The sequence below is a fragment of the Notamacropus eugenii genome, chromosome 2, assembly GCF_028372415.1.
Source record: "Notamacropus eugenii isolate mMacEug1 chromosome 2, mMacEug1.pri_v2, whole genome shotgun sequence".
Classification (NCBI taxonomy): Eukaryota; Metazoa; Chordata; class Mammalia; order Diprotodontia; family Macropodidae; genus Notamacropus; species Notamacropus eugenii.
The window spans coordinates 79,039,971-79,054,250 of NC_092873.1; the positions used below are offsets into that span (position 1 = coordinate 79,039,971).

General features: G+C 45.0%; 1 protein-coding gene across 1 annotated transcript in view; it reads right to left on the minus strand.

The window, feature by feature from the left end:
- Window positions 1–1,339: 1,339 nt before the first annotated feature.
- LOC140525687 (polyunsaturated fatty acid lipoxygenase ALOX15-like) overlaps window positions 1,340–14,280 on the minus strand; it is a 56,022-nt gene continuing 43,081 nt past the window's right edge. The window contains exons 3-15 of the mRNA XM_072641287.1: window positions 12,699–12,903; window positions 12,060–12,141; window positions 11,630–11,752; window positions 11,366–11,469; window positions 10,541–10,701; window positions 8,511–8,654; window positions 7,267–7,476; window positions 5,409–5,495; window positions 4,782–4,951; window positions 4,518–4,639; window positions 2,300–2,400; window positions 1,970–2,137; window positions 1,340–1,688 (exon numbers count right to left, since the gene is read on the minus strand). Of these exons, the coding sequence (XP_072497388.1) occupies window positions 1,509–1,688; window positions 1,970–2,137; window positions 2,300–2,400; window positions 4,518–4,639; window positions 4,782–4,951; window positions 5,409–5,495; window positions 7,267–7,476; window positions 8,511–8,654; window positions 10,541–10,701; window positions 11,366–11,469; window positions 11,630–11,752; window positions 12,060–12,141; window positions 12,699–12,903 (1,857 nt within the window). The 3' untranslated portion in view covers window positions 1,340–1,508. The remainder of the gene's footprint in view (window positions 1,689–1,969; window positions 2,138–2,299; window positions 2,401–4,517; window positions 4,640–4,781; window positions 4,952–5,408; window positions 5,496–7,266; window positions 7,477–8,510; window positions 8,655–10,540; window positions 10,702–11,365; window positions 11,470–11,629; window positions 11,753–12,059; window positions 12,142–12,698; window positions 12,904–14,280) is intronic.

Here is a 14,280-nt window from a genome sequence, read left to right on the forward strand (position 1 = left end):
CCTAGTGGCCAAGTCAGGGGATCTGAACCTAGATCCTCTGGCTCTAAGTCCAGCATTCTTTCTAACACATTCCCTCCCCAAATCCTCTGCTTCTTTGACTCTGAGGTAAATGGCCTCTCCTGGGTATTCCAGAAGGCCATTGTACATGACTATGCCCTCTTGAGGTTGCTACCTGCCCAAGTCCATTGGCCAGGAATGGGAGAGTTCCAGGTGTCCCTTGTGCTCCAACTTCTTTTTTCTCCTGTCCTCTAGTCTGGAACCAGAATAAAACCACTAAAAATCCCTAGCCCAGAGCCCTTTCTCAATCCTCTCTCAGCCATCTAGGTCTGTGGCATTCAGACTACCCAGTTCTCAGACCTCCCCATCACATCCTCACCTCTTCACCAACCTGTACCTGAACTGGCTACAGCCACAGCCCCAGTTCCACCTCTTCATGCAGCTGCACCTGGATCCTGAGAAGGCAAAGCTCCTAGTGGTCACCGCCACCTGTAGTGACCCATCACTTCTACAGAAAATGGCTGCTTTGAGGAAAGTAATGGGAAAATTGCTCAGAGTCCTGCCCACTACCATCCAGTGAATCTCCTCAGGGCAGATTCAAGCTTTTTAGAAGGGGAATTGGAAATTAAGGGTCTGTCCATCAATTAGAGGAATGGATAAACAAACTGTGATCGATTGTGATGGAATATTGCTGTGCTGTGAGAAATGATGAGCAGCTCAGAAAAACATGAAAAATCCTGCACAAAATAATGAAGAGTGAAATGAGCAGAACCAAGAGAATACTGGATACAGTAAGAGCAACATTGTTCAAAGAGCTGTGAACAACTAAGTTATTCTAAGTATTATGAATACTCAAGTCAACTATGAAGTACTGTGAAGTAAGATGCTATTTACCTCCAGAGAAAGAACTGACAGATAGAAGTGTGTGTGTGTGTGTGTGTGTGTGTGTGTGTGTGTAATGATGACTTTTTCTAGTGCGGGGTGGAGAGGGAAGGAAGGAAGGAGAAAACAAAAAATTAAACATGAAACCAAGGCTAATTTCCTGACTCCCATGAAGCTTTAGTCTGACTAAGTGATTCCTTTCGGTTTTAATTTTCTTTAATGAAGCTTTTCATAGTAGGACATGATTTGTAATCCCCTTTCTAACTCAGAATGATATGTTCTGTGACATAACCCACCTTATTCTAGAGTTTTAAGGTTTAGCTAGTACTTTCTTCACAACCTTCCTGTAAGGTGTAGTATTCCCATTTTACAGAAGAGGCAACTGAGACCCAGAGAGCCTAAATGACTTGTCTAAAATCACACAGCTAATAAGTGGTTATTAGGATTCATCCTCCTGACACAAGTGCAGCAAAAGCTTTATTTATGTTTCCTTCTCCTCCAGCCTGAGGGCTTTGAGGAGAGGGCTCTAAAATGTGCTAGGGAATGCTCAGAGGGAGCAACGATCTAAGTGAAGGTGTTATAAGAATGCTGGTGGGTTTAAGAAGCCTGGCAGGGAGGGGTGGCAGGGCTCAGATGGTGACACTGTTCTCCACTCGGCTGGGCTGCAGGTATTCGTAGGGGATTTCCAGCTTAGCATTCCTCTCGATGATTTCCTTGTCCAGGATGGCCAACTCTTCCCTAAAACGGTTCAGTACAGTCTGGGGCTTAGACCCTGAGAAGTACTCTTCTGTGTGCTGTCCCAGGGGAACCTGAGTCAGAAAGGAAAAACACTTATCAACCCAAAGACCAGCAAAGAGGTCCTCAAGTATCTCTAACGGGACCACAGATTTAGAAATGGAAGGAACCTTAAGGCTTTGTCTTGTCCAGTCTAGTTAATCCCTCCATTTTATAGAAGAAACTCAGACTCAGAGGGTCCAAGATCATAAAGCCCAGGTCTTCTCCAAATCCAGTGATTTTTTTTGTACTACAACAGTTTCAACCCAGATTGAGGCCTGGCTCCTTCTCCCCAGCTTTAACCCCATCCCCTCACCATGTCTGGCTGAGTTCGACCGAGTTGCCATGTTATAGACATCTGGAGGGATGCCTGGTGGACATTGGGCAGAGTGGCCATCACCATCTCCAGCGTCACATCCTTTCCACTGGGTGGGGGCATACGCATAGTACATGGGGCATTAGGAACCCAGGCATACCAGTCCAGCTGGAAGGAGGAAACACAGGGCAGAGTCTAGAGTCCCTCAGATAATCAGGCAGATGGTATCTTAGTTTCCTGTCCAACCCCACTCCCTCTGCTACCTCAATCCACAAGTAAATCTAGGCTTCATCCCTTTCCCAGCCTGGCTTCACTGTATAGTCTGTGTACCTGTCCCTGGTGGACAGACGAGTGCTGGCCGGTACAAGTGAAGATGCACATGGCCACAAAGAAACAGAGATCATCCCTGGAATGGAAGGAGGTGGGGAAACCTAGAAGGAATGAAAAGAAGAGAGTGGGTGGGGTTGTGGCAGGTACACAGAGACAGCAACCTGTAGAAATCTTGGGAATATTTTGGGGCTCTTTAGATTTAGAGAGGGTTGGAAATCATCGATGGGTAGGGATGTGCTTTAGAGAAACATCTGGAAGTGTTTTAGGGAGTCTGCCTCTGGGGCTGGTACAGATCCAGTCTTTCGGTGATTATTATTCATTCAACAAACATTAAGCTTCTCTTCTGTACATTTAATGCATTAGGTACTAAGGTCTAGATACTACAATATTTTAAGTATCTGTAATGTCATCTGTGTGAATAGACCCTTCACTACTATAGCTCAGAGTTCCTTAGTAGATGGTTTTCAAGAGTTGTTCTGGTCAAAAACTTCATTGCTCAGCAGCCAAACTGGCTAATTAGGCAAGTCCTCCTATGACAGTTATGTAGTCTATCACACCGTGAGCCAACCTCATCAGGTAGAACCTGTCAGAACTTGTGCTCTACTAGCAGAGTTTTATAGAACCTGGGCTGCAAATGATGAACTATCTGAGGAATGATTTAGAGGAGCTGACAGATACAAAGCTACAAAGCAAGTGTCCCTTCCCTCAAAGGGCTTACAAATGAATAAAGAAAGAAACATAGGCCTGACCTTGTGATTTCATGGGTACACGGAACACCCAGAGAAGAAAACTTCCTTTACAATGCAGGTCCCCTGTTCTGCTAGTTATAGATTTGGATTGTCTGGGGCAGTGAGAAGTTAAATGACTTGCCCAGGGTCATACATCCAGTCAAATGCTTTAGATAAGACTGGAACCCAAGTCTTCCTGGTTCTGAGGATACTGCAGCTGCCTCCCAGGAGAGAAGATAAAATAGCTAAAAGTACAAATCTTCTGGAACTCCTTGCCTGGCCCTCCTTCCTAGAGCATCTTAACTGGCCACCATTTACAAAGGACATGGATAATCTGGAGAGTGTCAAGAAGAAAGCAACTGGAATGGGAAAAGGCCTGAGTCCATTTTGTGTGAATATCAGTTGAAGAAAGATTTCTCATGTAGAGGAGGTTTGCCTTGTTTGGGCCCAGGAAGCGGAATCAAGGATGACAGGTGTAAAATTGCAGGCATGATATCAAAGGGAAAAAAAAACCCATCGTAACAATTAGAGCTGTCCAGAAGTTGAATGAGCAGCATGTTACCACTGGCTGGATAAAGTAGAGAGGAAATTTCTTTTGGATAAAGACTGGACTAGATTTCTGCTGAAGTCTCCTCCAACTCAGATTTTGTGGTTTCTTTGCCCTCATCACCCTCCCTTGGACTATCCTTATTTCATATCCTTCCTTATAGACTGTGAGCAGAGACTATTGGCAGAGACTATTTAGATTTTCATCTTTTCTATTCTATGCCCCAATTTATGACTTAATGTTTAATGTTTGTTGAAGTAAATTGAGGACATATTGAGGACCTTGCCAACAAAGTTCCATATACTCAAAGCTATGGTTTTTTTGGTAGCAATGGATGGCTGTGAGAGGCGAACTAACTGAGCCCCACAGAATTGATGCTTTTGAATTATAGTGCTGGAGAAGGCTTTGAGAGGCCCTTGGACAGCAAGGAGATCAAATCAGTCAATACTTAAAGAAATTAATTCAGGCTATTCACTGGAAGATCAAATACTGAAGCTGAAGTTTAAATACTTTGGCCACATAATGAGAAGATAGGACTCACTGGAAAAGACCCTGATGTTGGGAAAGACTGAAGGCAAAAGGAAAAAGGGACAGTCGAGAGTGAGATGGATAGTGTCATGGAAACAATGAACACAAATTTGGACAGACTTTGAGAGACAGTGGAGGATATGGTACCATGGTCTACGGTATCATGAAGAGTCAGACCAAACAGTAACAACAAACATAAATATAATTCACATTAGAAGGTAAATGCGTCAGATGTTGGAGAGAGCATTTTTCTAGACTGGTGGACAGTGGTATATCTAGGGATATAAATGACTGAAGAAATATGAGGTAGGTAGTTGGGAACTGACAAAGAAGGTCCCTGAGAGGCAAAGGCAGGGGAGGTAAATCATAGGCAGGAGGTCCATGCAAAGTCTCAGGATAGGGATATGTGTCTTACCCCGGTCCTGGGCTCCATTAAGGCCAATCTCAGTGATCTCTTTGCACCAAGCTTGTATCTCAGGATCATTTTCCACATCCTCATCTCCTGCATAGTAGAGATGGACTATCCCCTCCACATATCTGCCCACCAATGGAAAATATAGCCAGGTTAATTGTGGAAGGGGGCGGGGGGCTCCAATCCCTAACCTCTTTACACAGATATATTTCAATTTATTCCTCATTGGCTCCTCAGAGATGCAGATCTTCAACCAGAAAGGTTTACCTTTTGATGATGTCCCAGAGCCGGAGGGCATCTTGAGCATAGTGGGAAGATGGTACCCCAAGCAGATTTCGATCAGCCAGGTCATTGGGTGGACAGAGTGATCTATAGGTCAGATGACTTCCTGCTTTCTGGAGTATGGTGACATGTCCTCCTCCACCGCTGCTTACCACCTGAGGAAATGGTAGGGATGAGCCTGAGGTCATGAGTGATAAATCAGAAGAGATTAAACTCAAATTAGGAGGGGTCCTTTAACCAAGAAAAAGTCACAGAAAATCCTTTGAAAAGGATTCAAATTCAAACAAGAAGGAATCTTGAGATCAATAGGAAGGAAAGAAACTCAAACAGAGTCATTGAGATTAGGGGGAACATCCCTCAATTCACTGGACACTGTAGTTCAGAACATCAGCTCTCTTTTGGAGTTTTCCCATTGCGTCACCAAAGTGTAGGCTGAGTCCTCAATATAACTTCAGTGCAGATTTCCCTGAACTCATACTGCAGGATTTAATGCAAACACTCCAGTTTGTAAAGAAAATGTGGAGGGAAAAAAAAGATTTGTTTCCCACACACACACCTTGTTCTGTGTACCCCCTCTTACCTGGTCAAATAATTCCCCATTCCTCCTCATACCTGGTCAAATACTCCCCCATCAGAGACAAGCCCTGTCCGGGCTCTGATGTTGATCTCCATCGTGTAGCGAAGATGAGGGATCAGGATCTATTTATTCAAAAAGAACACATGTTAACAGAGAAGAAGGATGGATACTTAGGTCCCAGAGGAGAAACAAAGGTGGACAGAACTATAGTCTTTCTGAAAACGGATACTCCTTTACAGAAAAGTGATTTATGATAAGAAGGACAAAATCTCTCAAGGGGCCTTATCTAGGTTTATTGGGTCCCTTTTGATTGTTTTCAATAAATCCTTTTTGTTCTTACTTGCCTGGGCAAGTAAGCTCATTTAAAATATGTCTATTTTATTTGCATATATCACTAGAATCAGATGAGACAAACCCACCTAATTCCACCTTCTGTTTGCTTATCTCCCTCCTCCCCCCACTATTCCTCTTTTCCTTTGTACAGCCCCCATTAGAAGTTGCATAATTTAAAAAAATAGATTTTAGAGCTGTAAGGGATGCTAGGAGACATCTAGTCCAACCTCCTCAAACATTGGCTTCCTTCTCTGGGCCTCAGTTTCCTCACTTCTTCTTCAAAGTGAAGAAGAAGGAAGATGACTAAGGCTTCCTAGAGAAGGAAACCTGTGTTTATTTTCTGCACAGAGAGGGTCTGAAAACATTTATTGTTCATTTGTTTTTACAAGATGCAGCATTACATTGGGGATAGAGATCCCATCTCAGAGATAGGGACAAGCCCTGCCTCTGATCTGTCCTGCTTGTATGACTCTAGATGAGTCATAGCCTCTCGGTGACCCAGGGAACCCTGGGTAAGATTATAAGTGGGACAGGTGCTGATCTGCACCTTGCCTTCTTCCCTAACAGCAGCTTTTGATGTTGCACCTGTGAGTAAAAGAGTTTTGAGCCAGCGCCCCCAGTTCCTGCACTGCTCAGCATGAGTACCACTTTATGCACAAAGCCTTTCCTGATTCCAGCTTCTAATGCCCTCTCCCAAATTATTTTGTACTTTATTGTATAAGCCTATATATATACATGTTGTCTCTTCCTCCTTCTCTCACTCTCCAGACTGTAAGCTCTGAATGGGCAAGGATAGTTTCACTTCCATCTTTATATTCCGAGCGCAGGACACAATGCTTGGAACACGGCATACAATTAGTAAGCATTTGTTGACTGTTGCCTCCTATGAGCCCACTGGGTCCTGCAGCCTAGCCATTGCTGCCTCCTCTGCCACTATTTTCTCATGGCTCTGAAGGTCTCTCTGCTTTCATCTGTTTCCATCACCACCACTACCCCCCCAGCCCTTGGAGGTGAGGTGGGGAGAAAGAAGAAAACTAGCAGCCCCCCCAGATGGGCCCCATGAGTCATTCCATCTGCTTGACCATCCTTTTGTCACCCCTGCAGCCTGGTAGGGCTGCTGCCACTTACTACCCAGGCCCCTCAATCAGCCTCAGTCTTCCTCAGATGTCAGTGCTATAGCCTTTGTAGGAAGGTGGTAGGAGAGAGGGACCAGAGGCCACCCAGATAAAGGGGCATCTGCCAGAAACCTGCTGTGGAGGACCTGGGAGACTTTCCTTTCCAAACCCTCAACAGTCATCTTACATATACCATGTGATGCGTGGGCCTTCACTTTGGAAATGACCACCCAGTACTAATGAAATGATAAGTATTGTACAAAACAAAGCAACAAAAACCACAAGATTCAGATAAGTATCTCCAGCCTCTCATTTGCATACTGATTAAATGAACCTTCTTACAAACTGACAAGATGCCTACTAATGTATATCAAATATTTGCCCTCCCCACCTAAATTTGTGAAACTGGGCAGTATCCCCCAAATGTTGCCTGAAGGTGAGATACCTTGAAGATGGGATGCAGTGTTGGGAGACATCTCATAGTGGCCACAGAGATCACCTCGGCCATCAGATGCCCTCTCAGAAGATGGTACTGTAGTTGGTGAAGCTGGAAGTCTGAGCTCCTGACCCAGGCTTTGGCGAGAAGCCATGCCATGGGTGGATCAGAGGGCAAGAACACTGGTGGTGTTGGTGAGTTCAAGCTGGGTACCTGGATCTAGAACAGAAGGAATATCCTGGGTGCCTAGGTCCCTAAAGTAATGAGGGTGGAGGAAAAGGGGATGAATGACCACTGCGGCTGTGAGAATGGGCCAGGTACTTAGATCCCAGGTCATCATGGTATCTAACTTCATTGGAGCCTTTATCTCTATTCAGCACTCATTTTATTTAACTTTTGTGGATTGGCTAAGGCATTTCCCATGCTGGCTATTGCATATTTTTCCCACTCTCTTCAAGCCTCCCATCCCCTCCTTGATCTACTCCCCCAATTTAGGGTGAAAATCAAGGCCAATCCACTGTGTAGTTCCTCATTTATCTGAAAATCTCTTTGTATTTTTGCCTATCATCTCTTCCTTCCCTCCTTTCCTAGAGGAAAAAAAATTTCTCCTCCAGATCTTAACTAACCCCTTTCCATGTGCCCTTGATCCCATCTCTTTCTGCCTCTTTAAAGGCATTGGTGGTGACCAAAGGCAGGATGATTTAGGCCATAGAGAATTGGCCTCAAAGTCAGGAAGGCTGAGTTTAGTTGAGTTCTGTCTGGTACATACTGACCCTGCACAAATCATTTAACTTATTTAGTCTCTCTACCCCTCTAACTCTAAGTTTCAGAGAAGGTACTCACTTACATTGGTGGAAGGAATTTCTTTGCCTGGGATGTCCCTATATTAGTGAAATCACAGATCTGGTCCTTATCTCTATTTTCTCCATTTCCATTGGCTTCTTCCCCTCTGCTTATAAGCAAATGGGATACAGTGGAAATGGAAAAGAGAGATGGTTCTGATATCAGAGGACCTGAGTTCGAATCCAGCCTCTGCCACTCAATTTCCTTACCTGCCAAATGAAGGGGCTGGACTAGATGATCTAAAAGGACATTTCCAGCTCTGAATCTTTGGTTGAATGAACCTGAGGTTGAAAAGACCTTTCCTACACTCTACTGATCTATGTAAGTAAAGATTTATTGGAAATGGTACAAAAGGGTAGGATGGAAGAGTTGCTTGCTGTCTCAGTGAAGGGATGTCTGGGCCTTCTTACTTGGATGGCTATGGGCAGCAGATTCCCATCTGGCTCCAACTTCAGCATGACCAGGGGAGCGGCCAGGTACTGCTGGCAGCAGAGGACTACATTGCCCTGAACTCCTTCCAGGAGAGAAAAGTCAGCTTCAAACAGTGAGCCTGCCTGTTGGTGGGACAGAAAGGAAGAGGGCAAGGTGGAGTGAGCACAGGAATCTTCCAGTTCTTCTTCACAGAAGCCCTCTCTGATCAGCTCTCCCTCCTCAAAACCCAGCCTCTCATTTCAAACATAAGCTCATTTCCACCTCCAATTACCAAGCCCTATTTTGCTCTCTGCATTTGGTCTCTTTTCTTTATACCCTGAGTAGGGACCATGTCTACCCCATCAAATAGTGGATTTATCTTCTTCCTCTGGGTTTCCTCAGGGCCACTCACAAGGACTTTATGGCCCCTATGGCCACTAAATGCAGATTTTCACAGACTGACTGGATCCATATTTCCTCCTGCCCTCATTTTCCAGGGACTCTTGATATGTCTCCATTTTCTGGTTCCTCTTCAGAATTAAACGATCTCAGCATCAGAAGGGACCCAAAAGGCTGTTGGCAACTTATGCCTGACTCTTTACAATCTCCCCAAAAGTGGTCTTTTATAGCCTTCATTTCAAAACCACCATCTTTCCATGGTAGCCCATTCCACATTGGGTTGTCTCTGTTAAGATTTTTTCTCTCTTACATTGGGCTTAAATCTGACTCTGCCACTTCATCCACTACTCATCGCTTTGCCCTTTGGTGACAAACAGAACAAATCTAACACCTCTTCCAAACTTCCATATTCAAATATCTGAAGGCACCAAACATGTCTCTTCTCCCTCCTCACCCTCCTCCCCGGGTCAAACATCCCTAGTTTGGGTTCCAATCCTTAAATGACATGATCTTCAGACCTTTCATCAAACTGGTTTCCTAACTGTATCCTTTGCAGTTTAACAAATTCTTCCCTAAAACATGGCACTCAGAACTCAACAGAATAGTTCAGATGGATAGCCTGACCAGAAGGGACTACAGATTCCCTGACTACAGGGAACCCTTGTCTTATATGTTTATAGGAGTAGGGAACCTTTGGCCTCAAGGCCACATGTAGTCTTCTAGGTCCTTGGGTTTAGCCTTTTGACTAAGTCCAAGTTTTACAGAACAAATCCCAAGACACTCACTTAATAGAGCCTAAGAATGAAATAGCTTTTTTTTTGGTAGCTATCTTGACAAGATCATGTTAGTTTATTCCTCTTAGCTTTGGTCACCAATCATGGAGCATGCATTGCATACCTACAGGCACTTTGCTAGGCCCTAGGGATACCAAAAAATACTGAAATAATTCCTGTCTTCAAGGAACTTATATTCTACTGAAACAATATATAAAATTTAAAGGTACATTTTTTTATATATGTCTCTCACCCACACACGCACGTGCACACACACACGAAGATATTTGGGGCAGGGTAGCACTAACATTTGCAGGGATCAGGTAAGGCTCATGTTTGAGCTTTGAAGCCTTGAAGGAAAGTGGGGATTCTAAGAGGCAGAGGTAAGGCATGAGAGATGGATACTTCTGCAAAATCATGAAGGCAGGAAATAGAGTGTCCCATGCAGATTACAGAAGCATGTTGTCAGTACCTCCAACTAAGTCACTGGTGAAACTGTTGAATAGCACAGGGTCAAAGACTGATCCTCAGGGACACATTCCACTAAAGATTTCATTAAGAGTTAACACTGACCCAATTAATAACTGTTCTTTGGGTGAAGTTATTCTAGCATTTCCAAGCCCACCTACCTTACCTGTACTATTTTCTAGACTCCTCTCTTTTTATCTTTTCTATGAGGGTAACATGAAAGACTCTATCCACTGCCACCTTCAACTCATCTGCTTCACTTAGTTCAAAGGTTTTACTAACCAGGATCTCAGAAGCCCAGGCTTTTCCTTTTTATTTCATAGCAGTAGAAGAGAAAGTGAATATTATAGACCATCTATAATAAAAGTATGATAAAAGAAGGTAAGTACTTGGAGATGTTTTTCCAGCTCCACCTGAAGCTCTTCTGAACCGAGAGGCAACTTTAGTCGGGATGGGATTTTGGTGGATCGTCTCAGGATCATGGGATTAGCACCATTCAGGAACTGGTACCCAAAGAATGCATCATCCTTCCAGGATTCTCGAACCTTCTCTGTGGAGTTAAGTTGGAGAGATGACTTGGAGCCCCTCACAGCCCCCTCTTCACCCCAGTCCCTAGTCTTCCTTTTGTGGGGTGTGGAGGGCATGGATATGTAAGCAAAAGAGCCTAGCTATGCCACTTACTGGTGTTGTGACCTCTTTTGGCCCCTCTTTCCTTCTCTATAAAAAGAGGTGGTTGTACTAAATTAGTTCTAAGGTCCCCTTCAGCTTTAGAGTCCTATATGATGTGTGAAGCTCTGTGTAAGAGTCAATGCAAGATAGCTAGAATAAGCACTGGGTTTTGTGTCAGATGAATGTTTAAATCAGAGCCCTTGGAAATTAAATATAAATGATGTCAGTTCTTTGGGTAAGAGTGTTTTCACTCAATATGGCATAATAAAAAGAACACTGTATTTGGAGTCTGGAGGTTTTGAATTGAGTCCTGACTGTCACCATCACTTTGGGACTGTAAGTCAGATCACATCTCTGGGCCGTCACTTACAGATGATAAGTAATCAGCCGTAAAATAGGAATAATAAAGCCTGCCCTGTCCTGCCCACTTCACAAAGTTGTTTTAAGGATCAATTGAAATAATTCATGTAAAAATGCTTGGTAAATTAAGATGATGATGATGATGATGTGCAATTCATAAGGAGGAAGTGGTAAGTGTTACTGACCTGCCAGCTTACTCTGACCAGGCCAAAAAATTCGATCGAAATCTTCCAGGCTCTTCCAGGAAGTCAGGATGTTTAAAGTATCCTTGATGGCAAGGTCTTTAAGCCTGGGATGGGACGGGGGGAGGAGGGGGAGAAGAGGATGAGAGAAGGGGTCAAGGTAAGATAGCACCTCCTCTTCTTGAGAATGAGGGTATCCAGAACCCAGCTTTCTCCAACCAGGCTTATAGCACCAATCCGGACACTCATGGCTTCAATCTCACTCACCCCTTGGCCAGGGAGAACTCAAAGTCAATTCTCTTGTCCTCATGAAATCTTTCATCCAAAGGAAGATCACTCAGAGTAGCCCCGGAGACTGTTCGCACTACATTATCCTTCCAGGATTGCCAACTGTGGTGGTTGAGGTGGGGATATGGATTTAAGGGTTAAGGTTTGGAAGGGAGTTAATTGGGTGGTTAGGATCTAGTGAGTTAGCATTGAGGTTTGTTTAGGAATAGTGGTGATTAGTCAGGAGAGATCAGGGTAGGGAAGAATCTGAGCTCATTGTCTAAGTGGACAGGATCTGGTGATATCAAGTCTAAAAGAATTGGGAGGGGGGAACTGAAGAAGGCAGCTGAGGATTGAAAGGAGGAGGGAAAAGGGCTTTGATGGGAGGGTGGTTTCAAGGACCACAGCTGAAGAGGCTGCCTTTTCTCACCTGTACTGCTTCTTTCTCTCCTTCAGCTCTTCCTCTCTGTACGTCTTGAAGAAGCCCCGGGGGTCATCCCTGACTGTCCGGGCTTGGGGGACAAAGCAAAGTCGTCACTTAACCTCCCCAGCCTTTTCCTGGTCCCTCTTTCCCGTCTCCATCTGCCTGCCCACATACGGCTCCTGACATCATCTCCCTTACCGCCCTCAACAGCATCTTCATCTCTCCCCAATCCAATTCGGTTCCATAAAGACCTACTAGGAAGCGGAGACACTGTGCTTGGCACCCAGGACACAAAGAGCATTAAGAGACTCAGACCTCGCCTTCGAGAAGTTCTGGGGACATTTTAGAATATAGAATGTGACAGAAGCAAAGACAAGACGCAGAGAAAGCTCCGTAGGAGGCCAAGGTGGCAGAATATCTATCTTTCTTCTTATCGCAACTGGCATTAATCTGTAGAGAAGGGTCTGAGCCGCGTCTTGGAAAAGAATTTCCACAGGCAAAAGATAAGAGAAGGTGTTGGGGACAGCTTCGCACAAAAGCCTGAGAGCAGGAAAGGCAGGTCTAGTTTGGGGAATTTTAACGTGTACAAGAAAGGGAGGAAAGTGGATATGCAAAACTAGGCTGGAGAGGTCGCTGCTCCCTCACCAGTGCCTTCGGGGAAGCAGACTGTGCCTTCACTCAGCACCCAGCGGTAGCACGGAAACGTCGCTTCCTCTCCCTCGTCCCCGGGACCTTGCACAGTGATTCGGTTGCAAAACCAATTGTCTTCAGTGAGGAGGCGACGTTTGCACACCTTCACGAACAGGAGGGGACCCAGGATCTTCGAAACTTCTACATTGAATTCCTCTACCTGAGGTGGGAAAGGCAGGGAAAGAGCTATTGAGTCCCAGGGAAGTAGTCTCTGTCACCCTCACCCGCTACTCTGGTCTTTCTAGCGAAGTAAAGAGGGGATTGGGTGGGTGCGGCTGGGGAAATTTGAGAGGGAAGGGGGAAAATTCAGTTTAATTCAGGAAGCAGGTAGTTAACTGTGGTAGGCTCTGGGGATATAGAGATCAAAAAGAAAGGGAGGGAGCTGGTCTCTCGGTTTTCTCCAAAGAGTTGCTGGGACGCCAAGGACTCCGATGGGATCTTCGAGGGTCAATTAAAAAACTTTAATTATAAACTAATATAGTAATAATAAACTAATATAATTATAAACTTTAATATAAAACAAAATGGAACTCTATTCCCCCGGGAAGAGGGGTATCCCAAATCTAAAGGTCAACGCAGGGCGGGCGTGTTTATATGTGTAGGTGACTCAAAAGGAGGAAGCTTGGGTCCCAGGAGGTTCCAGGGATAGGTTGAAAACCTAACAGCTCTCCTCGCTCCCTTCTTCCCTAGTCTCTGAATAAGGGCAGTATAGGGAAGAAGATACTACTAGTTCTCTCTTCCCTCTCAGGCTTCCCCTCTCCACACCACCTTGCTTCTAATTTCAAATGCCTTCATACCACAAGTCTGGGTTCATCCAAGGTGCTGCCTGATCCAACTAAACTAGTGAAAGCCCTGGAAGATGGGAAGGCTGGCAGAGGGCAGCATCCAAACTTAACATCCAGCAGTCCCCCGACCCAGGAAGGAGGATTTACCCCAGTTAAGCCTCAGATGGGGAAGAGAGGTAGGTAGGGATGAAAAAAGGAAGGGAAGGTTAAGATGGAGAGAAAGATGAAAAGGTAGAAAGTTGTAGATAGATATGGGATATGGGAAAGCCAAGATAGAAATGATATGAGTAGAGATGAAGACCGGGGGACGGAGACAGGGATGAGAGAATCAGAAAGTCATGTAGCAATGGGAGCGATGAACAGGGGATGCGGGATTCTTGGACACCCGTGTGCGGGAGGAATCGGCTGCCCCTCTACTGTCAAGGAAAGACCTTGACTGGAGAAAGGAACGAAGGAGTGATCTGGTGTTTCAACGCTCTGTAGATATTTTGGTTGAGAGAGGAAAAGGAACTGTTTCTAAAAGGGTAATATTTGAAAAGCAGAAAACAGGACGAACTAAGGGCACCTAGACTCCTAAACCCAAGACACACGACCCCAGAGAGTCTGGGCTCCAAATTCTTGTCCCTCTGGGATCCGGGCATTCCTGGTTCTTGGAATCCCATTTGGAAACCACCTCCCCCACCCACCCAGACCCTGGCTACCCCCCGAAGGGTCTTTGGATCGCCAGTGCCGGGGGCTCCCCAGATCTCATT